Source organism: Amblyomma maculatum, chromosome 2 (assembly GCF_055883805.1).
Source record: "Amblyomma maculatum isolate TAMU_Amacu chromosome 2, ASM5588380v1, whole genome shotgun sequence".
Classification (NCBI taxonomy): Eukaryota; Metazoa; Arthropoda; class Arachnida; order Ixodida; family Ixodidae; genus Amblyomma; species Amblyomma maculatum.
Window position 1 is genome coordinate 97,146,362 of NC_139345.1, and position 26,017 is coordinate 97,172,378.

General features: G+C 43.2%; 1 protein-coding gene across 1 annotated transcript; it reads right to left on the reverse strand.

The window, feature by feature from the left end:
• Window positions 1-1,051: 1,051 nt before the first annotated feature.
• Window positions 1,052-25,149, reverse strand: LOC146199336 (survival motor neuron protein-like). Its single transcript, XM_084594800.1, has 8 exons — window positions 24,987-25,149; window positions 24,789-24,863; window positions 24,587-24,703; window positions 21,857-22,063; window positions 20,480-20,572; window positions 17,084-17,164; window positions 13,828-13,953; window positions 1,052-4,373 (listed from the first exon to the last, which is right to left on the reverse strand). The coding sequence occupies exons 1-8, from the start codon at window positions 25,026-25,028 to the stop codon at window positions 4,308-4,310; spliced, it is 807 nt and encodes a 268-aa protein (XP_084450926.1). The 5' UTR covers window positions 25,029-25,149; the 3' UTR covers window positions 1,052-4,307.
• Window positions 25,150-26,017: the final 868 nt, after the last annotated feature.

Genomic DNA, 26,017 nt, shown 5'->3' on the forward strand with positions numbered 1-26,017 from the left:
ATAAATAAATAAATAAATAAATAAATAAATAAATAAATAAAAAACTCTCACCAGTCTGCGGGGTCTTGAATTTTATTATGCATTATTTTTTTCACACCTTTAACTACTGTAGTTTGGTATGGGCAACAATGGCTAAAACAAACATAAATAGGTTTCTGGTACTACAAAAGAAAACAGTCCGAATATTAGCAGACGTTGATAACACCACATCCTCCAAACACGCCTTCTGAGTGCATAACATCGTCCGAGTTGATAACTTATACAATTTTAGGATATTGCAAAGAATAAGCTTTTCATCGGCTTCCATCTCCCTCTCGCACCTCTAGACATTCATTGTGCTAACATAAACGCGAAATGTTGTAATACATGAGATATACCATGTTTTTGCACTAATTATGAGCTAAAAATGGCATCCTACAAAGTGCCCAAAAGCACAATACGATAACAAAGCTGAGCTTCAGAAACAATCTGTTCAAATGTGATTTTATGTTTTTGCTGCACACTGCTAATCATCTAGCTGGTTTTTTGTATTATTTCTACTAAACAAATATATGACTTTTTTTTTTGTTTATTTTCCAATTGTGCAATTGATATGTAGGTTTCTTTTTTTGTCATATTATATGTGACTATTGTACGTGTGATTGATGTGTACATTTCCTTAGCGCTTGTATGTTATTGTATGCACAGGTTCCTTAGACCCAGTCAAGCTGCACAGACAGCATTCAGCCAAGAAACCCTCCATTTGTACCTGGAAATAAACGTTTCATATCCATCGCTTGAGATATGCACTCTGTCGTCTTATTCTTATTTCACATTTGTGGTCCGGATCTGCGGTTACCTGCGTAGATGTCTTCCCTTACCACTTCTAATGTTTCTCAACCTATAGTAACCTGCTGTTACCTTCTTCGGTCTGTCGGTTCAAACACACTTGCTGCAATGTTCACAGTCATTGCCTCTATGTCTTCATCCTGGCTGCAATGACATGACTTTTATTTCATTACGTAGTGATCTATACTATTACCCCCCCCCCCCCCCCCGATACACACACACACACACACATGTATATACATTTGGAAACTCACAATCATTCATCTTTTTATGAAAAGTAGCAGCTGATAGAAAGATCCTTTTATGCTGTACTCCACGAGAGCCACTCCTAGTGCAGGAGAGCTGGTTAATACATTCACAATGTTGTGGTTATGAAAGAGCCAAGCTTACCTTTTAAGGACGAAAATTTCCACATACTAGTCCAGCCTATGGCAGAATCTACCTCGCTGAAGACAGTTATGCTATTTTAATAGAAAAAAAATTACCCGACAGTTTGAATTATCAAATGTGTCTCAAAGAATTTGCCAAAAACTGCTTGCATCATAGTAGTTCTATCCAATGAACACCTGTATATTGCCTGCCTGCATGCAAGATGAAACCTAAGTAAGAACGACTGTTTTCCTGGTTCCATAATGTGCTCTGGTTTGCGCACTCTGTCCAAGAATGTTGAACTGCTGCAACACTGCAAAGGCTTCCGCTACACTTTTCACAGAGCAACCAAGTAGCAATGGTGCCCTGTGCGATGAAACTGCGATGGATACATGTAGTTTCAGCTACTGGAAGCAGCATGTGGATGCCAGTGACAGATATGTAGTACGCGTAAGCATCAGAAGAGCATGACACCACCCCAACCTAAAAATAAAAGAACAGAGGCACGCCAAGCAATGTCTAAAGCGGCACGACTGGCCGGTGCACACGCCTCCGCATGGCCGTAGGATGGCATTAAAAGGAAAGTGAAACTGAAACTATGCGAATGAGCCATATTTCGAAAATGAGGAACTTCCAACTGTTGTTATGACTGCCATAGCATGCACGAAGTGCACGACCTCTACTGTTCCGTGCAATTCAGGTTGGTTTCGGGAGGTCTATTTCGGTGATTGTTGGCTGTGCAGGTCATGCCTCTATGAAATCCCTTGTCTGCATTTACCACAGTGGGCCTGCCTCTGTCCGAATTAACAAGGGCCAGACGCCATAGGTTTACATGGCTGATGGTCAGGCCCAAGCTTCTAGTTATAATTATCCTAATTTCCAAATCAATGAGGGTAGAATTAATGCAAAAACAAAACAAAAAACATATGGCTGGCCCATTACTTGCAAAACCAGGCAGAACAAAGGGCAAGCATGCAAAAGAGCACACAACTGTTTCCCATTCTCTGTTTACCTCTTGACGCAAGCCAAGTTTTCCCGAGATTCAAAATTAACCACCTTGCCCAAAATTAAGTTTCAATACAGTCAGCTGTTGTACTAGATTAGTTGACTGTCGCAACTTGACTTCTCTTTTAAGAAGAGAATTTCTATTGAGCTGACACTGATGGCTATGTTTTTATAAAAGCTGAAATAAAAGTCAGGCAGAAACAAAAATGAAGACTGAATGACATTCCCATGGCCATCCTTCTCATCAGTTATTTTACAGGCCTTGCCACAGTGTCATAAAGGCAAACAGATGCTATTGTGGTTAGCCTTCTTCACTGTCATTTATTTGCTTGCTGCTACCAAGATGCACGTATCCATGAACAAACCTTGTGTAAATGACCAACCAATCACACGTCTTCACAGGTACAATTTCGAGCCGTTAAACCTACACCTAGATAGGAAAACATTCCAAAGCCAAAATGAAAACCACAGAGATGTGAGCATAGGTTGGTACCACAAGCACTCTAATGGCTGCTCTACTTGCATAGAACGGATTCCTGAAGGTAATAAATGGAGAGACAAATTATGTTTAAAATGCACAGCGCATAATGACTTTGTGTACCATAAGTAAGCAGTGTGACACACATATATTAAGCATAATTTATACACACTGCAAGGCTGTAAAATAAGGCTACTCAAACAGAGCCTGTAGAGGCTTATAGCAACCACGAGAGAAGACAGAATGAAGAATTCTGGAACCCTAGGTTCGACATTCAAACACCGAGAAGGCAATGGCAGAGAAGCACCAGCTTCCTACAGTACATGCATGAATAAGTAAACTTGCAGAACTTATACACACGAATACATTATGGCAGCATATGCGTGAGCACAATGCCATCAGCAAAATTGTGCGCTGACAGAATCAAACCTCATTGGTTTTTCCTGCAGCTCGTATCTTGGAAGCACTGTCAATGAGAGATTCACATATTTCTAGCTCCATAAACTTGAATACGGTCGATCCTGGATATACAGAAGCAGGATATATAAAACTCTTGCTTATGTCGAACTATTGGAATACCCCTTTGATAATGTCATTCAAAAATATAGCAGTGCTGTTTGTGTGTGTGACAAGGTGAACATGGGGTGTGCTTGAGGGTCCACTTCGGCTTGGCGTGCTTGTTTTTCAAGCAACACTGCTGACATGCAACGAAGCCGGCCTTGTCGACTGGTGGCTCACACTTGTCTTGCTTTGCTGCTGATTTAAACGCCAAGGTCAACTGTGCCCCAATTTCAGTTGATATATTATTTTTACAGTGTACCGGTAACGAAATTAGACCTCTTATGATCGCAGCAGCTTCTCCCAGATCCCCATCCACTGCAGCTTCGATGAGAATTGAGTTAGACCTAGCAACAAACAGCGAGCGCAAGGCCTGCTGGCAGGCAGCACATTGATTTGGGAAGCAAACCGCTAGCGTGGGTGCACAGTATTCAAGTATCTGGATAACAGAGAAGATTATTTATTGCTGTGTTTAATATTATATAGCGAATTATCTATGTACACTATTTTACAATCCCCTTAGAGTTCAATATACCCAGGATCAACTGTAGCATCCTTTTATATCCTCGTTTTGTGCAACTTCAGCAAGCGTTATATTAAAGGAAAGTGGGTCATTTTCTACTCAAAATGTGCAGAGACAAGGCAGCTGTGGAAAGATGTGTGTTCCCTTGTTTACGTTTCCACTCCGTAACACTTTCGTGCTTAAAATTTGCATAAGCACTTACTAATGAGGTGCAAGTAGAGACAGAAAAGAGCATCTATGCCACTGAATCTACATATGCAGACAAAATGTCTACTCGACATATAGTAGACAAAGGCAAAAGATTTAAAGAAACATCACCTAGTTGATGTAGAGCATGGAAGACTTGAGCCTAAGACAGGACATGACTAGTGAAAGATATATTTCAGTAAATGGCATGTATTCAGTCTGTGTGGTCAGAATGTGCTGCAAGTTACAAGCAAGAATGTTGTCTAAGCTAAATTGCTTGCCTTTGGACAAGCATGAAATCACGCACAAAAAAAGAAGCCGAGGCGCTTGATTTTCATCGTTTGCATGCCGTCCAGCCAATCACTTGTGACAACTGTATTTGCAGCAGCAGCAGTCTCTTTTGCTTGACTTGGACTCTTGTAAACCCTGAAAGGAAAGAGATATCAGATTAGGTCACATGAATCAAGGACGCGCTACTGCTAGTGAAGAATTTTGTCTTCTAGTCTTCTTGCATTCTCCTTTCAATTAATTCATTCTCCTTTTAATTCCTTCAGTATGCTTATTTTTATGCCATACATTTTAACATGCTGCAAGCATACTATCTCTATGCTAAAGTAGTAAGTACTGCACCCTTCTAAATATGCTGCCAATACACTATGCAACCCTGCTATTTTGACAATATTTTGGCATAACAATGCTTTCTATGACCCATGCTCATAGGTGCACGAAAGGTGCAGCAAAGGTGGAGTGTATGACACTTTTATCATAGTTTCGGCCATCCATGAAAGCAGGGGAAAAAAAAAAGTCATTTGTTGATGCTAGCTGCTTCATGTATGAGAGAAATGGCGCAGAAAGGTAAGGCAAAACTGCTCGACAGTAATGCCTGGTGTCCAACTATTACAGAGAGTTCTGAAGAGACCTTAATGATAATGGAAATTTTTTTTGAAGATTCCTAACAAGAAAACAGCAGACTTCAGTTAAGATGAACTTCCGATAACAAGAACAGCGCAAGGCATTTGGTTGGTTTCCTAAAGGACTCAATGTAACAAAAATCCACTTAAGACAAATAGTTGCATGTCTTTTGGTGAAGACAAGCTTTCACGGTGACACGGTGCAATGGTAATCATGGGTCATCGACACAGCACTGTCAGGAAAAAAAAAAAATATGCTTCCAGGCAACAAGGCAACAATGTGTCCCCCAACAAAATACTTTCCGCGAACCCTTAAAAAGAATTATGGGGAGGATGACTTGCAGGAAAGCGCTGTTTTGGGAAAAAGTGCCCTGGAAGGAGCAGAGAAGGCAAGGCCCCATCGAGCCTACACTAGTGGCGATCTGACACGGCCACATATCTGCATCGCATGTGTGTAACATGCCATACACTGCCTTCCAAGGACTACAAGGTCAAGAGCACCCACTAGATGACATGGAGATAAAAACTCCTGCGCTGCATGCCAAGGTGTCGTGACATGCATTACCATGGCATACAGATGGCCACATATTGGCATTGCACGCATTTCCTGCACTGTTTGGAAAGGCTCATGGCATACCTGATTGTGGAGTATATATATATACATATATTAGCTGGTCTGGGATATAGTGAGAAAGATGAGATGGCACATTAAAAACAGGAAACTAGATCAATGCCATTTTCAAGTAGGATAATGTGAGATGATTCCATGCTTCATACATAGTGCAATACTAAATGCTCTATCACCAGTTATTCTCTCTCTGGAAGGTTATTTTACTGACTGTTCTCATGTAACATATCTTGACACGCCAAGTATGCTTGCTAATTTTTTTTCTAAACACTTCTGTTAAGAGGGACAAATTTTCTGGTCCTTTCAAGTTTGCCTTAAAAAAAAGTATTATATTATTGTGTCCTTGGAAGGCATCCAGGCACGTTCCAAGGACACAGTACTTACATATGTATCAATCATAAATACATAACATTATACCATTTTAAGAGCCCCTGTGAAATTGCCTATTGTCAAATGAAGTTTGTGGGGATACACACGAAGCCGCGCATAATTATCACGTGAGTTTAGTACATTGTCAGGGAGGATGGTGAGGAGATAGCACACTGGCCAGCCCCCCCTGCCTCCCAGTCTCCCGCAGCGACGTTGCCGCAGGTTTCTCTCTGTCCTCCCAGCTTAACCGGCCTACCTGGAACACCTCTTCTCCCCGAGCGCGTCTTTCGCGATTCTCTCGCGTCTTTCAGCAGGGGATTGCGCACGTGCACGGTTCACACTTCCTGCCGGGAAGACAGCCACTGTTACCTTGATCGCCCAGTCATCGTATGCACCGACCGCTGTGGGCTGTGAGTGCGAAGCCACGCGCGGTGAGCAGAACATTCCTTTTTCTTTTTCACGTGTGCTCCCCCCCCTTTTGGTGGTTTTTATTTCACCCCTGTATGCGAGCGGGATGTTCGCTCACTACAGCGGATGTATTTGAGTGCTATATTTTGCTGTGTACACGGGCAGAATAAAACCTATTCGAGTACGAAACTCGGTTTGTCTCCTCTGGCCCAAACCCGCCGCAGTGGCGATTTCTCACACCGCGGGTTGAGGGTCACAGCTCTGTCTGTTAGGGCTGGCATGCTGAGGCTAGAAGGCGACTTCCACGTCTAGCCCCCTTTGGCGCATTATTTCAAGAGTAACCCTATTTCACACCTGCAGTGGCTATACTGCAATGCACGACAGCCTGATGCCTGACCTTGTTGGCCTCATATTGAAAAAAGCACAATGCACAAATAATGCACACTGAGGACTGCACTCAAGGTAAAAGAATAACAAATCTCATGGGATCAAAATTCATTTCATGATGTCTGCTACATTTTTTGTAGCTTCTGGGATAGCGTTGGCTTGTGAACACATTATTTTGCAGTAAGAGTACAAAAACTTTAGCGCAATGAATTTTCCTCGTTCTCGTTATATGCAGGCACTGACAGACTGTTTCAGTTGATGCAATAATTGCCAGCACAGTCAGAAGTAATTTATTAGAGTCTAGTGCAAACACAATCACTAACTCCAGTCTCAATTCTGCGAAGCAAAGGTGTCACTGACCTAGGGAGCAGGTCATGAAATTCTACCAAGCTTGACACGAGTTCTTTTAGTTAAAAATAAGAAACTGCTGATTCTGCAGGATCTGCATTCCTCTTGCACTGCTTTGCTGCTGACAGTTGGCTAAGCGCTGTGTTAGTGACAGCTGAACCTTTGGGGGCTTGGTGGCCCGTTGCCCTGCCACATAGCAATAATGTTGCAATATACACATGCCAGCAACCCTTTACATATTTCACTTAGCTTTCCCACATATAGAGCGTGCGCAGCTCAGAGATTTGCTTCTGATCAGCAATATAACAATTCAGTGATACGCACACTGTTCTTATTGTAACTATATACAACTGAAACTGCGCTCACTTAAAGCTACTTTAAAAAATGTCCGTATTTTTGAAGAGCCAATGTCATAAGAGTGATATGAGTGATGAAGCAACTAGGAAATGATTGCAACATGCAAACAAAGGCAACAAGAGGACAAGGCCTAACTTAAAGTAACCAAATCCCTTTCTATCGGTTTCATGCCAAACCATCCCAACAGAATTTCTCAAAGATGCCTTTGCTTAGAAGGATGACTACCAAAAGCTTTACTTTGGAAGTTAGCCAACAGTTTTCCCTCAGTGTCTCAACGAAATCAACACTATCCCATTGTTTGGTTAAACCAGTGATGGCATGCATGTGACAAAATTCTTTGTTTCTACAGCTTGCAATTAGTTCTAGTGAATGTCAGTACTAGTCCAGCACCATGCAGAACTAGTGAAATGGCCACTAGGTTAGAATAAAGTAGACGTGTGTGTGGGCTGCTTTTCTTACAGCTGCGATCGCTCTTGTCCTATGCCATGGACAATAAACAGGATATGAAATTCAGACCTTACACTTCCGGAACAGAAATAAATAAATCTGCTTAAGAAAGAAGCAAGAACCGGAAAGAACACAAATATGTCAATGCTCTCTAATAAGAAGCACGCAGTAGAGGAATGCTATAATGCTGTGCTTATGTCGTAGGTTGTCATTCTATATAAAAGATTTTAAGCGCTAAAACAAGCAAATAATGTACTTTCAATAAACAGCATGGCCTGATTTACAGTAAAGAAATTACTGCAACATGCAAACAAAGGCAGTATGAGGACAAAGCCCAACTACTCAATATTTAGCCTGCAGCGTGATGGGCAGGTTAACCAAGTTAAACCCTTTCAGGTGTTAAACCCTATAAATCAAACCAAACCAACTATAAATGCACACGACTGTAGTTACCACAGGCAAACAGGGAAGGAACTGGAGATAGTATTGGCTACTCTTAACAAAAGTATACAGTGAAAGCTCGTTAATTCGAACCTCGTAATTCGAATTTTCGGATAATTCGAACTAAACTATTTGGTCCGGCCAAGCTCCATAGAGATCTGTGTATAAAAAATCCCGTTAATTCGAACGCGAGTCGGTTCCGCTACGGATAATTCGAACTACGCGCCGCCGCTTCTGGGCGACTTGGCGCACATCATGCGGGGAAAAAAAAAAAAAGTAAAGAAACACCTCCGCGATCGGTAGGCATAATTAGAGGCTGCGCACGTCCAAAACGGGGACAGAATAAGGAACCAGGTAAAACCATGGAAGAGTGCGTAAAACTTAAATGGCGCCATGACCGGCGTGGCGGCCGGCGGCGTTGAAGGGAGGGGACGCGGCCGCGGCAAGGTCAGTGCATGGCCGCGCGGCGGCGGCTGCCTGCTCTCTCTTCTGCGCAACCTCCGTAGCTCGCAACTAAATACTCGTTAATTCCAACCCTGTTAATTTGGAAATAGGGATAAGTACTGTCGGCGCGGTCCCAGCCAATGCCCATAAAAGGCTATGATTTCGGACTGGCACTATGGGTTAAATTTTTTTGCGATAGCCATCCATCCTTCCACCCATCAGCCGTCAACGGAAGCACGCGAGTCTGCCGCGTTCATGACGCCGGCTTTTAGCACCGTTCGCTCCGATGATTGGAGTGGCAGTAGACGGCGCCGCCCGCCCAAGTCGCTCATAGCATGATAAAGCGAACGTACTGAAAAGGAGGCTGGCACAACCGGATAAGCGCTGGCACTTTGCCAAGTTCGCTTTCCTCCCCCTTGCCGGAGCTAAAGTCAAAAGATAAACACGCCGTTATCGCCGCGCAGCATCTTGGCGCACTGCCAAGAAATGTGTTGTGGACCGTGAAGGCGCGAAACAGAGGGACGCGCTAACGACTGACGCCTTTACTATTATTTTTCTTTTTCTCAGATTCGTAGGCACAAATCGGGGCTGGGTGGGTTCATTATGCGAGCGAGTTCGTTACGAGACTAAATACGGTACATTTACCGTAGTTCAAACGGTTTTGGTCAGTTTTTTCGAGGCCATTCGATAATTCGAACATCGGATAATTCGAACTTTTTTCCCGGTCCCGTGAAGTTCGAATTAACGAGCTTTTACTGTAATACAGTCGGCAATTGATTTTTCGAACGCCTGATTTTAAGAACCTGCCCGATTATTCGGACTCTGCCGTGGCACTGTCATGTGCTCCACAGAGTCAACGTGTAACGCCAACCAAAACTTCGGCAGTGTGAAACTTTCCTTGCTTGGTTTTCTGGACTTTTTCTCTCAATAGCATGGCAAAAGCTATGAAAAATTGCCACAATATCGCTGCTACTTTGTTTTTCTGCAACCTGCGTGGCACGCATCCCACAAACTCTCTATACTCTTTATGGCATGGACTACTAGCGAGCCAGAGCGCCTGTGGAGCACAACACAGGTTGGTGTCTTGTAGGTCCCTGTTCCGAAATGCACTACGACAAGACAACTGTGGGGCCGCATCGGGGAAGGGTGGGTCTGGGATGCAGGAGATCGGTAGATGGAGCTGGTGGCGAGCACAAAGGTTGGGAGTCTCAGAGGAGGCTCGGGGTTATCCTTTGCCGACGAGATGGCGTAGTTTAAACTGGAACTAAAAATTACAGAAATAGAATTGGAGGCAGCGAGTTCACAGTACAAGGAAGCTGTCAGGGCAGCGGCAACCAGCAAGAAACAAGTGGTGAGTCCAGACAATGGGACAGGCATCGCAGAGAATTTCAAAGAAGTTCAGAGAGCAGAAAGTTTAGAGTGCAGACTGACAGATTCGGAAGGTCGCAATGAAGCTGAGGAAGAGAAGGCAGTTGTTAATGCGTCAGAGGTGCGTTCTCATGACGCATAGGAAACAGACAGACACGCATGCTGGCATCCGACGGAGATGCGACCGTTGAGGATGTCACAAATCCGAAGCGGATAGAAGTGACACCAGTAGTACGCTTAGGGACGACAGTCCTGAATGAGGATTGTGACAATGACAAGAGGTGTACTGAGGCAGATGCGGCTGTAACGGTCATCACAGCAAAGCAGGATGGTAGCAACGGCGCAGAAAGGAGCTCTGCTTGCATGAAAGGGCTATAGAATGCAAAGAGCGCATGCATGAACTAACTGGCAGCAGCATGTCAAAGGAGACAGGGGACTGCACAAGTAAGTGCATTCACGATGAGGCGGCAGCAAGATGTTTGCTTGACCAGGGAGATAAGACACAGGTCAAGCTCGAAAACTGCAGGCACTACAGAAGTTGCGCCAGGCAAAAATGGGGCTGGTCTCGATTGATTGCGTGTGGACCGGTCACCAAGATGACACAGATTTTTGACAAGGGATGAAGTGTCCATCCCGCTCGACAGAAAGAAATGAAGGGAAAATGAGCTTCGATCAGGGTATTTGCGAGCGACGGATGAAGTCTAATGTGTGGACAAAGGGCAGGACGCAAACTGAGCAAATTTCCACATGGGACACAACTTTGAAGGTGATTCCTATGGGCGACACTCAACCGACTGCCCACCCTCCGCTGCAGAGGTCGGAGGCACCACGTGCCCGGAATAACACATTGCCAAGGCTTGTAGCACCAGCTCCATTTTGCAGAGGAAGCGAGGGCACTTTTGTTTTGATTTTCACGTTAGTTTTTGTTGTCATGGCATGCTGGAGGGGGATCACTGACATCAGCCGCACACTGGTGTTGTGTGAGATGTGACGCGTTCCAAGAAGACATGTATCTCAGTGGCGGTGGAAGTGTTAAGTGCGCGGTTGAATTGCCTTAATCATGGGCAGAATGAACGGTTGGAAAGATTGCCATATGCATGTGTATGTTTGTTTGTGTTTGTGTGTGCAAACGGAGCGGCCATGGCAGACTCCTCCTTCTTCTGAACGGTTGCAACTTGCGAGGTGGTCTGCAGGCTGGCGCTGCACGGATGGCCTGCGGAAGGATAATGTCGGCCGCAGAAAAGTGTTGCTCCCGAAAGGACACTTGATCTTTCCGCAACCATCCACAGCCAGGCCAGCAAGCTGGTTTCTGAGAATTTGACGGGCATTGGTGGTCTAGAGTGGTAACAGTGGTGGAAGACGCCAGCAGCGGCCACAAACAGCCGCAACAAAACGACGGAGAAATGAGGATCCCACAGGAGCCTGACGAGGAGGACTTCGAGAGAGAGAGAGGGCAGCTTCGAAGCGAGCCAATCGATGCAAGAGAAAAAGAGTGACTGGATTCGAATGACGTGAAAAGAGGCCGCATTCTGACAGAGAAGTTGTGCTGTAATTTGTGTATAGCTGTAAATAATTTCTGTATTCTGTAATTAGTGCGGTTCAGGTTAATCAGGAGAGAAGTGAAATTTGAAGAGAAAAGAAAAAGAAGAACCTTTGTAGTTTAACTACATCCTTCCTGGACGTCACCACATTATTACCATTAAGGCAAGGAGTGGCTGTTTCTCATGGCAAACACGTGGCAGCACTTGCAATGTCAGTGACATTTGACTTAACAATTTCAGCAAAGAAAGAGGGCTCAGTTCGGTCAAGCTGGCCCATTTGGTGCTTTGTGATGAGCAGCATATGGGTGCGTTCCCGAAGCGCATCCCTTTTGTCCGACGCCGGCTGAGACAGCGCGTCCCTGTACACAAGGACAAAAAAAATGTTCGAAGACATTCTTCAGGGAATCTTTAGCTGTCAGCTACAGCGTTACTTTAACTCAAAAGGCTTTCAATGCTTCTCAGCTATTGAGCAGAGCCCTCAAATTCAGCTCGTCCCCAGCCTTCAAGTCAACTGCGGCTATGCATTTCCCATGTGACTGCTTGCATCTGGCAGCTCTTGCAATATCCATGGAGATTGCCTGATGATACCTTACAATACTCTGGGGTTCCTGATGGTACCTTAAAGAGCGCCTGTGCATTCTATAGATTTTTCAGACTTGTTACCCTTTCTTGGTTCTTTGTCACAACACTTTGTTTATCCGCTTCAGTTCTACTGTCACATCTAGGGAATCAAAAAGTAAAAAGGGGTATAGACTGGCATAAAACAAAACGTTTCACCTAAGACCATTACAATAAATTCAAAATGGTCGTTTGGGCCAAAAGAACCCTTTCTTCTGGTGGTACTGTAAGTGGTGTGGTACATCAAAATGCTGCTGTGTTAAATAGACCATTGATTAACTAGTATCTAACAGCTATGTTATCAACCATTCCAGTCAGGCTCCTTATTCATTTGTAGGTCTGTAGTTCACCGAAAGTAATATCCTAATCAGTTCTTAGATTTTGGAAAAGCGATTTTCATAGCTGCTACAGTGCAAGGAATTTTGGGCTTGCACACAGGCAAAATTGGAACTGCGCGACCGAGCACGTGCCTGGTCACACACATAGGCTAGGTGCAGAAAGGTGTTATAAATTTACAACCTGATCTAGTTATTACTTACAATTACCTACAAGTCTAAGCTAAATGATGAGCCTAAATATAATAGCTATAAAGTCAACTAATTAGATATTACTTGACCAGAGCACTAGTAAATATGCCTTGAATAACGCATTTACAATACCGTATTGAAGAAAGTTATTCTTGATTCAAAAAAGCTGTTTATAAAAATTACTAATATTCTTAGCCAAAATACCTTGTTACTGAGCTGCTCATGTTACTGAGCTTTTGTCTTCCTACATATAAGTGCATTCTGTGATGAGGAGAAGACTGCTAGGAGAATGCAACTGAGAGAACTTGACTAAAATAAAAATATTGGTCAAACAATCAGAACTTGGTCAAACAATCATTAGAGAATACGCTCCACCACGTATTCTCTTCTGACGTCACACAAGCATTTCAAAATGGCGGTCGCTCTCATTGAGAGAAGCTTCCTAATTCCGATTTGTATAGCATTTTTTTATAATATGCGGCGCACGCTAGGCACTAAAACTTTAGTAGAACGGCAGTTTGGGCGAGTTGGTTATGCATTTTCTCATAAAACAGCATGAAGACACGGGACAAAGAAGAACTTTGCGAGTAGAATCACAGACCTGTATGTTATTCACAGAAGAATATAACGGCAATATGTCGAACGACCCTGTCATCGCCCCTAGCAATGCAAGAAATATCCTTGGTGCAATGCAACCTATACGTATATATTAGTTGACTAAATGAAACTTGGAGGAGGCTGAAAAAGCTTCTGACTTATGCAGAACCTAAGCAAACAGGAGATTCTTTCAACAACCATGATACTTACAGGACCAAGAAAGTTGATCGAGTAAACTGGAGGTTCGACATAACTTTTATCAAGAGTCCACTGCAGTTAACGTTCTAAAGCACCATCTGACATTTGAAACAGTCAATTGCTAGTGTGTTTATAATCATCCAATAAATGCATGTATGTTGAGAAAATTCATGCAAATTCATGCACTATGATAGTATGTTAAGGTATTAGAAAAACCAACGTAATGTGCCATTTACAGCCATCTAGCTAGGCTAGCTGTGTAAGAGACCAAAAGAAGAATTTCACGCTTACCTGGTAATAGCCAGTGTGGTAGCCGGTCATGTACCACGACATAAGCATTGATGCTAGAGCTTCCTCACTGGTTGGGATACCACCATGTGGAAGAGGCGGTGGTGGCGGCGGTGGAATGGACTGCTTCTACAAAAGAAAAAAAAAAAATCACAAGCAAGAAGGTGAATGCATGGTGTGCAGTACTGCATAACTTCCCCAGAGTATAAGACAAATTTACCAATTCAATACTGTCGTTATTATGCCCCAACCTCTAATGAAACCAGTAAAGTCATCCATGGCATTACTGTGAAAAAGAAGTGTCTCCTCTCGTCCTCGTCGTATGCGCTGCAGAGATAATGTTAAAATCCACACGAACCACAAGTGTGTGGTATGGTGGAGTAGTTTATGCGACTGTTGAGAACCATCAGGGTGATTTCTGCACTTTACGAATAAAACAAAATTTGGCCATGCAGCATGGCTAGGAAGTAAGATCATGTTTTATACGGTATACAGTCGAACCCGGATATATCGAACTCGAAGGGGATCGCGAAATAGTTCGATATATCGATAATTCGATATACAGAAATCAGCTTGTGACGGCACTTACGATGCGAAAAAACGATACCGTATTTGTCGCGTAACCAACCCACTCGCATAATGAACCCATTCTCCACTTTTGCACCCGATAATATGAAAAAAAAAAAAAATAAATAAAAAGTGCATTAAGGCCAGCTCGCTCACATGCAAGCGACTGAGCGATCTCAGCGACGAGCGGCAGTGACAGAGCGAAAATTTTCAAACTTGCTCTCGCCACTCGAGCCACCGCGGCAGCTCAAAACACGGTTTCTGTGTCGCCGCGGCAGCAGAAATCCCGAGCATTTTCACTTGCATGTGGATGGCGCGCATTAGTCCGTTTCAGTCGTCTCATCCACAGCTCATTGGCAGCGTGCCAAGATACTGCGCAGCGGTAACGTCAGCGCGCGTTTATCTTTTGATAGCTCCTGCGGTGGCGGGGAGCGAACTTGGCAGAGTGCCCGTGATGGCTTGATTGCACAAGCCTGGTTCGATTTATCACGCCGCGCTTGAGGCGGGCGTCATGATCGCAGCAGCTGACCGCGTGCTTTCGCTGATTCATACATGCAAGGATAAACGATAAAAAAAAAAAAAAATCAATAAACATCCCCGCAAAAAAGAGCCTGCCGCTTCTTATATCTAGCCGCGCGTACAACACAACGATAAGAAAGGATGACTCTCGAAAAAAAAAAAAAAAAGCACACACACACACACACAGAGCTGCCACTTCTTAATGTCCGCAGGCGCCATAGCCACGTCAGCCGCCGCGCCGCCACACGCAGAAGGTTCGCAACACACGCTGGAGAAAGTGTCCGGCGTCTGTAAAGGGGCTGAGCTGGCTTGGCGTATGCGTTGCACGTGCTGAAGGAGAGAGATAGCTCGGCAAAAGAATGGGCACACCCACGCACATGGCTTGCAAACGTCATGTGTTGGCGCGCGGGAAACGACAACTGCAGATGCGCGCGCCTTTGGGGAATAGGCGCAGCGCTGCCCAGACCAGCCGTCGCCGAACTATCCCCTCTCATTCCTTCCGCGTGTGGCTTGGAAACGTCACGCGGCAAACAGCCAAGGGTGATGCGATCGTCTTTGGGGAAGGCACACTTTCCAGTGTGTGGTGCGGAGTTCGATATATCGAACGACCGGTGAAATTGAGTTCGATATATGACGCGGCTTTCCTATACTTTTACATGGGATTTTCAAGGGGATATTTCGTGAGTTCGATATAACCAAAATTCGATATATCCGGGTTCGATATAACCGGGTTCGACTGTATTCCATCACAGAGAGTCATAACTGAACCTCATATTATGCCTTGTTTGTGTCAGACAGCAACCCAAATACACTAGTATGAATAAAGCCAGGCTGTTCTGAATCTGTGGCCTCCCAGTCCAAAGGCAGAAAAAATCAATTTCTCTCTTGTAGACTGAACAAAAAAGGCGTGCTAACAGCTGATTGAAAGCACGACATAATAACTGCAAAAAACATTTTCGCATATGGAACCTTTGGCTAGTTTCAGAGTACTCTGGTAGGCAGCATGTTACTTGACTGATAAAAACAGGGTGTCCGAGCGGCTTTTATCAAGCATTCGCCTCCAGCTCAGAGCGCTTAAGGGTGCTTTAAGCCTGGTTCCAGATATGAATAAGTCTCGAACACACTGTAAAGGCCACCTTTACAGTGTCTTGGTGCTGGATGGTACATTTTTCCTGCTGTGTGCCTCTGCTGCAATGTAACAGCAGATGAAATAATAAAAAAAAAAAGGCATAAGCATGGTGAAATTTCAATGCTGTTTTGTCTGACTCCAGCAGTGTTTGTCAGCAAACATACCTGGTAAATAACTAAACAATCAAGCTTCAATGCCAGCTTGCAAAATATTTAGGGGATGATCAAATGGATTGGTGCAGGTAACATTTTCCTTTCACTTGCAATCTACTGCAATTCTGGTTAGGTTTGGTTTATCGAACTAACGTCGCAAAGTGACTCAGACTATGAGAGACGTCGTAGTGGAAGACTCCAGAAATTCGACCACTTGGGGTTCTTTAACGTGCACTGACATTGCACATTTCGCCTCCATCGAAAAGCAGCCGCCGCGGCCGAGATTCGATACCGTATCCAATCGCAATTATGATTCTATTCCCCTTCCAATATGTAACCGCTTCTCTTCGAAACACCTGAGGCTGCCTTTGAGCCGTCTTCAAATAGACACCGTTGCTACCACTATTGGATAGTTTTTGCCTTCACGACTAGCCACGACTGGCAGGTAAAGGCTTCATGCTGATGTTGCCAAGACAGTTTTCATTTTTCATGGCACTTGCAAAGCTATCATATTAAACGTTCAACAGTGAAGGTATGGTGTATGAGGTTTAACGTCCTAGAATGACATCAACTATGAGGGAGCAATTTTGCAGGAGCAGCAATTAACCATACGATAGCCTCGATAAAGGTCGAAGGCCCTTTTGCCAAGCAATTCACCCATGAAAAGTTAAGCACCAGGCTAAGGAACACCTTCTACCTGTTAGAAATTCGGTGCATATCCTGAGACACTGGGGTTGAACCTAGCAGCTCCCGAATGCAAGGCCAATGTTCTACCATAAGAATCTGCAAATTCCCTGAAACCGATTGGCCGCCTTCGTTCTGCAACCCTGTTTTGGCACACTAACAAGGAATCAATGCAGAACAAGAGGAAAACAAATTTAACCTGACTTACCATAAACGGAGGAAGCCTACCAAGCAGGGGTTCCAGTGGTGGTGGCGGTGGCAGCGAGTGGGATGAATGAAAGGGTATGTCCTGCGAATGACACAAAACAAAAAACAAAGTCCAAATTCATTTCCTTAGAAGTTCTAGCTTGCTTGAAATAATGCCTTGGCTCCGTTATCACAAAACACGCCAAAAAAGGCTTCTCTTCATGCAAATTCAGCAAATTTCCAAACATTTTTCTGTCCCCGCAAAGCTCTGATGATCCCATGCTGACAGTACAGCAAGCAGGCATCTGAGTTTTACTTTGGCCACACCAATGAGAAAAAAAGAAAATGAAATAGCAAATAATGACATAGTTGCACATAAATATAGTTATATATACATCTTATAATCAAAACCCTTTCACTTGCAGAAAAAGAAAAATATCCAACCGAAATCTGGCAAAGCAAACAATAAAAAGCAAATACTTAAACGTGCCACTTTACCGCACTAAGCGATCAAGCAGCGCACTTGTTTTGCGGCGCGCATGTGCGGTTACAGGGTTGTTCTGCTGTCTGCCGCAGGTTTGCAGGTATTTTATTCTGTTGGCGTGTCTGCTATGTTGCGTCAAGTTCAGCAGTGAATGCCGTAACCTCTCCAATAGGTCGACACATGACTCGATAGCTGCTTTCGCTCTAGCTTGCCGCGCCCTTGCTTGCGGCTAGCAGCAGCAGAGGAGGTTATGTTAGCTTTTTTCCATCTCCCCCTGTCATTTTTTCACAACGTGTCATTTTTTTTGTTGTGCGGGCCACCAAAAGTGCCCCCCCGTGCGCGCGGTTACTTTCGGATGGCTGACCGCGCGGGAACTTCGACTGTTTTACAGGAGCGATGGCTCTTCTAATTATGAATACGAGCCGAGCTCAAATTCGGACTCTCAAGAAGTATCGAACAGTGTTTTTTCTTGTATTATCCTCATTTATCTCAACTATAATCAGGCTGATGATGATGTAAATTAACAACAGCTGCAGAAGACTGAAATGTGCATATTCCACTGACTATGCTATTTGCATAGAAATTATATTCAAAAATAAATTGCTATGCTCGTTCCCTGAAATCAAGCCGACACTGGGGGTGTGTCACGGCCAGAAACACCCAACAGCAAAAGGGTTAACATGAGCCAACATCGCGCAGTGCAAAAACACTTTTTCGGGCGTGGACCAGGCATAGCAACTACGGCCCGGATTTCTTCCATTCATAAGTCGCACAGGTGAATAAGACGCACTTACAAAACTTTCAGAAAAAACCCTGACTTATACCCCGAAAAATAGGGTATTTCCACATTCCTTGTCTTCTGCAAATGTTAGTTTTCTAATATGCTCTTCTATAAAGCATGCAAACAGGAGAAAGTAGAATGCCAGTTCCTCTCCAAATGATTATTCAACACTGCTCCACTGCCTTCCCAGTTTGTGTCAGAATCCTTCCTTCCTCCCTCCTTCCTTCTAACTGCTTCATGTCTAGAGTCTGGTCTGACCAAGACAAAATGGTGATGCCAATGAAGCAGGGAGGCACATACATACAACAGTGTTCTGCCTTTTCTTGGCTCTATGGTTAGCGCAGCATTATCAGGTAATCCTGGCATAAGCAGGAGTAAGCGTATAACTTTTACAAAGCACTGTTTCCATTCCTGCAGCAAAGGGCAGCAAGTGAATAATCACCGTCTGCTGTCCTACGTGTAAACATATCTGGCTGTAGTAATTTGCTTCTGGTAATCTATACACCAATCCATCAGCGTACACGTAGTACACTGAAAAATTCAGCCAAGGACACACCAGCAGAGATGCAAGAAATTTTGAAGGAGGCTATATTTTGACTAAAGGGACTTCTGTGTCGAAAGTGATTATTCCAATTTCCTATCTAATAAATTCAACTCAAAACTAACGATGTCTAACTTCTCTTCATCTTCTGTAAAAATCACCTTAATGCTTTCAACATGTCAGTTACGCAGCACGTTTCACCTAAGAAAGTAAGAAATTAAATAAATATAGGATTTTTGAGTCAGAAGAGTGGAATGGCAACTACAATGTGCATGACAATGAAGCTGAATTAACTCGCAGCCTGGTTAAATAATATTAAGCAGCTGACTTTTCAGCTTTAAAAGTTAGGCTCTTTATTCACAGATAGGCTTAAGGGCTACTGTAAGCAAAATTCCTATCAGTTTTTAGATCCTCAAAACTGCCACGCTAACTCGCTCGTCGCTCCTACGCGGGCACTGCGAGGAAAGACGTGTTAGGCGCGCTGCTGAGAGATGAAACGCTTGTAGGTGTAGTTATTGTGTGCTGTCCATGGCCATTTAGTTTAGCTTTTTCTCGAGTGCGGCCCCAAAATTCCTCGTGCTGCACTGGCTGGCAACAACAAGAATGGCATTTTTGAGAACCTAGAAACTGATATGGATATTACTTTTTCAAGCTTGTCAGCGACATGCCCAGGGTGTCCTGTCTTTAACTTCTAACATACTGAGGCAGATATCCACCACCTGTTGTGGGTTTGCCCAGCGCTGAAGCCGATGAGAATTCGGCACCTAGCAGCAGTGAATCTCTCGCCAAACAATCAGTCATCTTATATTACTTATATCGTTCCCTCTTGGAATTTATTAGAGCGGCCACCCTTTTCTTTTTCATTTAAACCCTTTTTCTTCCTTTTTACATACTCCTTTGAGCCCTGAGACAATAAACAACATTCTATTCACGAAAGCCTGCCAGTAATAATTAAAAAATTACTATTAAATATTAGTTAACCAGCCTGTTAGTTAACACAGCCTGGCTGTAGTCTGATGCACACTACTCTTGCCAATATAATGTCAAACAGTTCACCCTTCTAACAACAAAAACAAACAAACAAAAAATCCCATTGACCAAACATTTAAAGAGAAGCATCCCATATTTACAGATTAGCAATATCTAAACATTAAGACAAATGCCTCATCCTTGACTGCAGTTTTTGAGCAGATACTCCTTGACGCAAAGTGAGTGAAACGTCTCCTGGAACACAGTCATAGCAATAGCAGTAGCAATAAATTTTACACTGGAACTTACCAACATTAAGCTACGATCACCATGTATCAATTCCTTTATGAATTTTGTTTTCTATATGCATAGCGTACCGAATTTCCCGAAGAAAGCTCCAAGTCAAAAAGAATTCGGAGGAAATGATTTGACCAGGTGTCCACACAAACTGCAGAAGACACATATGGAAAATGTAGAAGAAAAATTTAAAGGAGCTTAACGACCAAGTCTGTAAAAAATGATAAATACTAGCGTCAGCTGCACTCGAAGAGTCATGGATGCTGGGAATATAAACAGCTTGCTAGACAAGGCGGGTTTATTTCAAATGCAACAAGGGGCTGCTTTTCAGGCAATAAATACTCACATGAGACTGGGGATAGCTATCATGTGCACGAGGGCCATGACTTGTAGGCACACCATGGTCATCTTCACTTGGTGGAGTAGGAGACCCATGTGCCTGCGATGTACAACACAAAAAATTCAAAACGCGCAGAGGGGTAAGCAGCAGATCACAGAAACTGTAACCCTTTTTGCCATGCTACAAAGTACTTATCACAGTGAACATACATCCAGAATCTGTCTTGTGTCTAATGTGATTATATGATCTATACAAAATACTACGCATACGCTCCCTTTCACTTGTAAAAAATACCAAAGCTTGACAACAAACCTTCAATATCCCATCAAACGTGCATGTGCCGAGGACAAAAATTAGTAAGTACGAGTCAAGAGAACAAGAAGTCATGAAACATGAAAAGTCAGTTCCCTGCAAAAAATAAGTCTCGAAGTACTGTGGAGGCAGTGAAAACAAAAGGTACCAGGTGTCTGAAAAAGATAGATGGATCACAGAGGCCACAAATTTTGAGAAAGGTGTAGAGTGGATCGTGGTGTACGGCCCGGCTCGGCCAGCCCGAGACAAATATACCTTGGCCTGGGCCTGGCCCGAGCCCGTGCACAGCTCTAGTTTAAATTTAGTGTGTATGCTTGTGTCTTGTGCCTTCTTCTCTTTCTGATGTGTATTTTCGGAGCCCTTTATGTGGGACACATAATTAACTTCACCAAGAGAATGTGCTCGACGGTAGAGCTTAGTGCTCGGCAAAAAATGTTACGACAGTACTGCACTCTAAAAATGCTGCCATGAATGTGCATCCTTTTCCACATGTTTGCCACCAGAAATGTGCACTAAATGGCAGAAAAGTGTCAAAGCATAAAAAGCCACTGCACAAATTAATCGTGCAAGCCTAGCTTTCGACCACTTGTCTACAATAGGTGCAGATTACATTGTTTAAAAATGGTGTTGGCATTTTAAAACCTAGTTGGCAAAAATTTCTGAAAATTAACATGCATATGCACGCTAGTTTACAGTTTTTAACCACATATTCTTGGGTCTTCATGAGTAACCTGTGTAATATCCATTTTGTAGACATAGCAGCCGTTATGAAATGCTAGCTCTATTTCTTACAGCATTTTCTGCTGCTCTTCTTAACTACTCCACAGCATGGTGTAATTCATATAAAGGCCCAGCCCCAAGATGATTTCACAAAAAATAATGAATCACAGACAGTCAACACTTTATGATCATACTGGTGCTGGGAAATGACACCTGATAGCTTCAGATATGCTGCTAACTTTAGTAAAAAGTACAATAGAAACAATGTGCATAATGAATCATCACAATGCATGCAGAAGCCACGAGATATACTCATGTCACACTAACTCAATGAACAGGACCACCACTCACATTATCTCGATTGGCCTGGTCTGTCTGACGCTGTCGAGCCAACTTTCCTTCAGATTGAAACAAGTCCGAGAGGTACACTTCTTCTTCGTTGCCGTATCCAACATAACGAACTACACATGTGTCATGATCTATGGATTTCACCTTGGCTTCATAAAACTGCCCATCAACTGAGTAGACACACCGACAGAAGTCGCCCACCTTCCATTCCTAGAGCATGAAGAAAAGAGAGGCAAATTTTAACAATATGAACAAACACTTATAATCAACACACACCCAAAAGAACAAATGAATAAAAGCGTCCAAAAATTTTGCTTGAACCAATTGTTTTGTTCTTTGTGGATATGATGAAGTTTGTTCAACAGTTTGTATTCATTACTAAGAAAACAGGGTTCAAGAATGGAGCATTTTATTTTCTTGCTGCCCTATTCAAACTTGTTACATCAGTAACGAAAAGGAAAATGGTGAAAGTGGCCAGTGCAAATGACACTCATACTATACTTTTTTTTTGCTGCCTTACCATACTATTTCGAACCTAGGCCAACTGTTATTTTCAGAACACGAGATGGAAGATTCTGAGGTTGGCACAGATTTGGGTATATATAATTTATATTATACAATGACAAATTACTGAAATTGGAAATTTGGCATGAAGGAGGTGTCCCCATAAAACTACCACTAGAAGACAGTACTGCAGCCATTACTACCCCTAATCACCGCCAATAAAAGCAGTGAAGAGGGCAGCTCCAATTTCACAAAGGAATTCCACAGGTCATGGAGCTTTGTACTGCCACGTGACCTGGTGAAATGCATATGGAATATGAACCGCATTTGATACGAGGCTTTTAGGCCTACGCATTAGGTGTCACAGCAATTTCATAAGAGTTAGCTGTTTATTTTTTCTGACACGCGTAGCATTAAAAGTACCTGTGGCTCTCTCCTAATCCTTAATTCCTACCCTGAGCACCTGATCAAAAAAGTGAAACCTGCGCTCTACAAAGCGAGAACAAACGTTGTGACCATACTCAGTAGCATGACAGGCAAGTTACAGCCTCTTCATATCTGCATCAAATAGCCTTTTAAGGATCGGCAGAAAAAGTTATATACAGACTGGTTCAATAAATGCGAGAGCTGAACCAACAGGCCACATCAAACCCATGTCACTCAGAGCAGAAGCGTGCAAGCTGGATTGTTGCTGCCTAGAATGACATTACGGAATGCTTGGTTGTACACCTGTTCAGAACGTGGAGCAGTTCGAATACACGTGGTGAAACGGGAGACTGTGCACTATGTGAGCAGGACAGTAACAAGGAGACGAGCAACAATGATGACGAGTGAGAGTGGGCAGCTTACTGGCAAATAAATGTTGATTGTGTTTTGTAGCTGCTGTCGGTCTCAAATTTTTGTGTTTTCTTTTGATTGAGTTACATTTGAGGAGTTTTAATTTCCAGGCCTTCAACTTTTAAGTGTCAGCACAAAATCAGTTGGCCTAGATTCGAGTAAATACGGTGTATCAGCTCCATTTTTCTTTTAAAGTATTAAGATAGAGAAATTTATTGATATGGCCAGCTGCAATTTTCCTTGATGTCCTTTTAAATGAAGTTGATTAAGGCAGCACCGGCAGATATGAAAAAATTGCAGGCAAAGAAAAATGGTGTAGCTATGGAGATTTGTATCTTTCCTTAACAGTGACCGACTTTACATCAAAAAAAAAAAAAAAAAGGTCATACATTGTTCTTCCCTATTCACAGTGAAGTGCACTGCAAATGTGAAAGAACTCAGTCTCCCACCAACTCAGTCTCGCCTAACACTGACCCTTAGCATAAGGACAATTGCAGGCAGCAGTCACACATGTAGTGCTGCCGAATCAGACAGCCTGAAAGCTCATTGCCTTGTGGTTAGATTCCCGCTTGTGTTCAAGATTTGTAACTGGCAAATTAAAGCTGGTCAGTTATTAACTTTCTACCTGGTTTTCTAATAACTAATCATGGTGTCAGAAGCGGGATCTGAATAAATGACAAAGAATGCCATTAACATTCTTCAGGTGTTATGACAGGTTTTATGGTACATAATCAATTAAGGGTATCAATAACTAATGTTACTCAGAAGTTACCAAAGTTTGGCTGGAAGGGCAAATAAAGTCAGAATACTGAAAGCAGCAAAGAGCAACAACTGCATAAATGGCTATTAAAAATTAAATAACTTTTTCAAATTTTGTGTCATGTTCACAACGTTCATACAAATAAAACTGGTGAAAATTGGCATTTATAATGCACTATTTATGGTAACATGTGATCCATGTCATGTAAATTACGTGAAGTGAATCAAGTGAATAAAAAAACTAAGTATGCTTTCTTGACATTTGCAAGTTTTCTAAAATCAAACCACTGTATGAAAAACTACCCTTTCAACATACTCAAATTTCATCTAATAAAGCCAAGGCAGTCTAAATCCCACTTGGAAGAACGAAATTGCGTTTTAATTATTTAATGTGCGGCGAACATCATTAACCACACTCGAAAAATTCTGACACGTGCGTTTCCCCATTGCACCCCTTTACCTGCAACTCGTAAGGAAAGCGGAAACATAATTGCAGTAACACTTTAGACATATTTGTACAATAAATCCAAAATGGAAGCAAGGTGACATGATCATGTTAAACATATTATAAACTGCACATATCACAGAATCAATTATGGATTGCCATCTACTGGCGTTTAACAAAGCGCGTACTCGTGTTTTCTGCTGAGTATGGTGGCCATCTGTTTTCTTGCTGCCCTTTTTCTTCTGTTGTTTATGCGAGCTCGGTGTGGAAGATGACGCCGGCTGCTTACTTGCACTGATATCATTCTGAAACGAAACAGATTCAAAGGAGAGTGAGGCATGAATACCACTTTTTCGCATCACTGTTTAACAGTGCGCTCGGCAAAAGTACCTCATTTGTAGAAACAGCCCGATTGTATGCCTTTATAAGCGCTTCGTCGTCAAGTAAATCGTCACTTTTATCGTCCTGAAAAGGAGAAAATCGGATGGGTACTTTCGCGCGCAGCATACGCGGCGAAGGGAACTTCACAATGCAAAATTTCAAGCCGCGCTGAGATCAGCAACTTCCGAGTTCGAGAAGCATACATACCTCGGATACTTTGTACACTATATCATTATCTCCGGAAGCCATTTCACACCACAGAATAACAAACAAAGTCAAAAACAGTGTAAAGGAAACCGTAAACAAACAAGCGACCGCAACCAACGCGACCAACGCAGACCGCGACGACAGAAGACCGTGACGCGTGATGCATTCGTCGATAGCGATGACGGCATGCGATAGGAGCACTACAGACGGTTGTTTCATGTTCGGGTACCAAAATTAACTCTATGGCTTCAAGCATAAATTTTGTGCTTCAATACTTCATTTTTTGAAAACAAAACTTTATATATATATAGCTTTTAAAGCCAGAAAGTGCTGATAAAGCTTTCATTGTTCTCTAGTTCCAGTTTCGAACTTTTGCCTGGTGACAGCACCACTATAGCACCACACATGGCACCACAGCACTACAAGGTACGACGTCACGAGGTTGCGAGCATGGTTGCGAGGATAATTTGAGCTGGACCACCGTTACCACTTGGGGATGCGAAGTTGCTTTGTCCAGCTCTGTCTTGTGCGCTCATTGACACGATATGCAGTGCGATAGTGATGAAGAAGACTCAAGTTAAAACACTCTGAAGCGCGCTGAGAGAATTAGCGGTGTCCGTTACGAACGCTAGGGCAGCTGATCCAGAACATTGTCAAATTTTCTTAGTTAAGAGGTAGTTGGAAAACTGCGTGTCAGGAAATGGGCAGCGCCCGCGAATCCCGATACTACCGCATGCGGTAGTATCAGGTGGGCTCTGCAGAGCGCCCACCCCACTTGCTGTGGATGGGTAAGGTGAATTTTTTAAATGCTACTAACCTCCTTCGATGTCAGTGCACGGTAAAGAACCCCATGTGGTCGAAATTTCCGGAGTCCTCCACTACGGCGTCTCTCATAGCCCGAATTGCTTTGGGACATTAAACCCCACAAACCAACCAACCAACTAACCTCCTCCTTTCAGCACTGCAACGAATAATAACACCGCGTTTGCGTATTTTAAATACACATGTGTACACATGAAAGCCACCGCGTA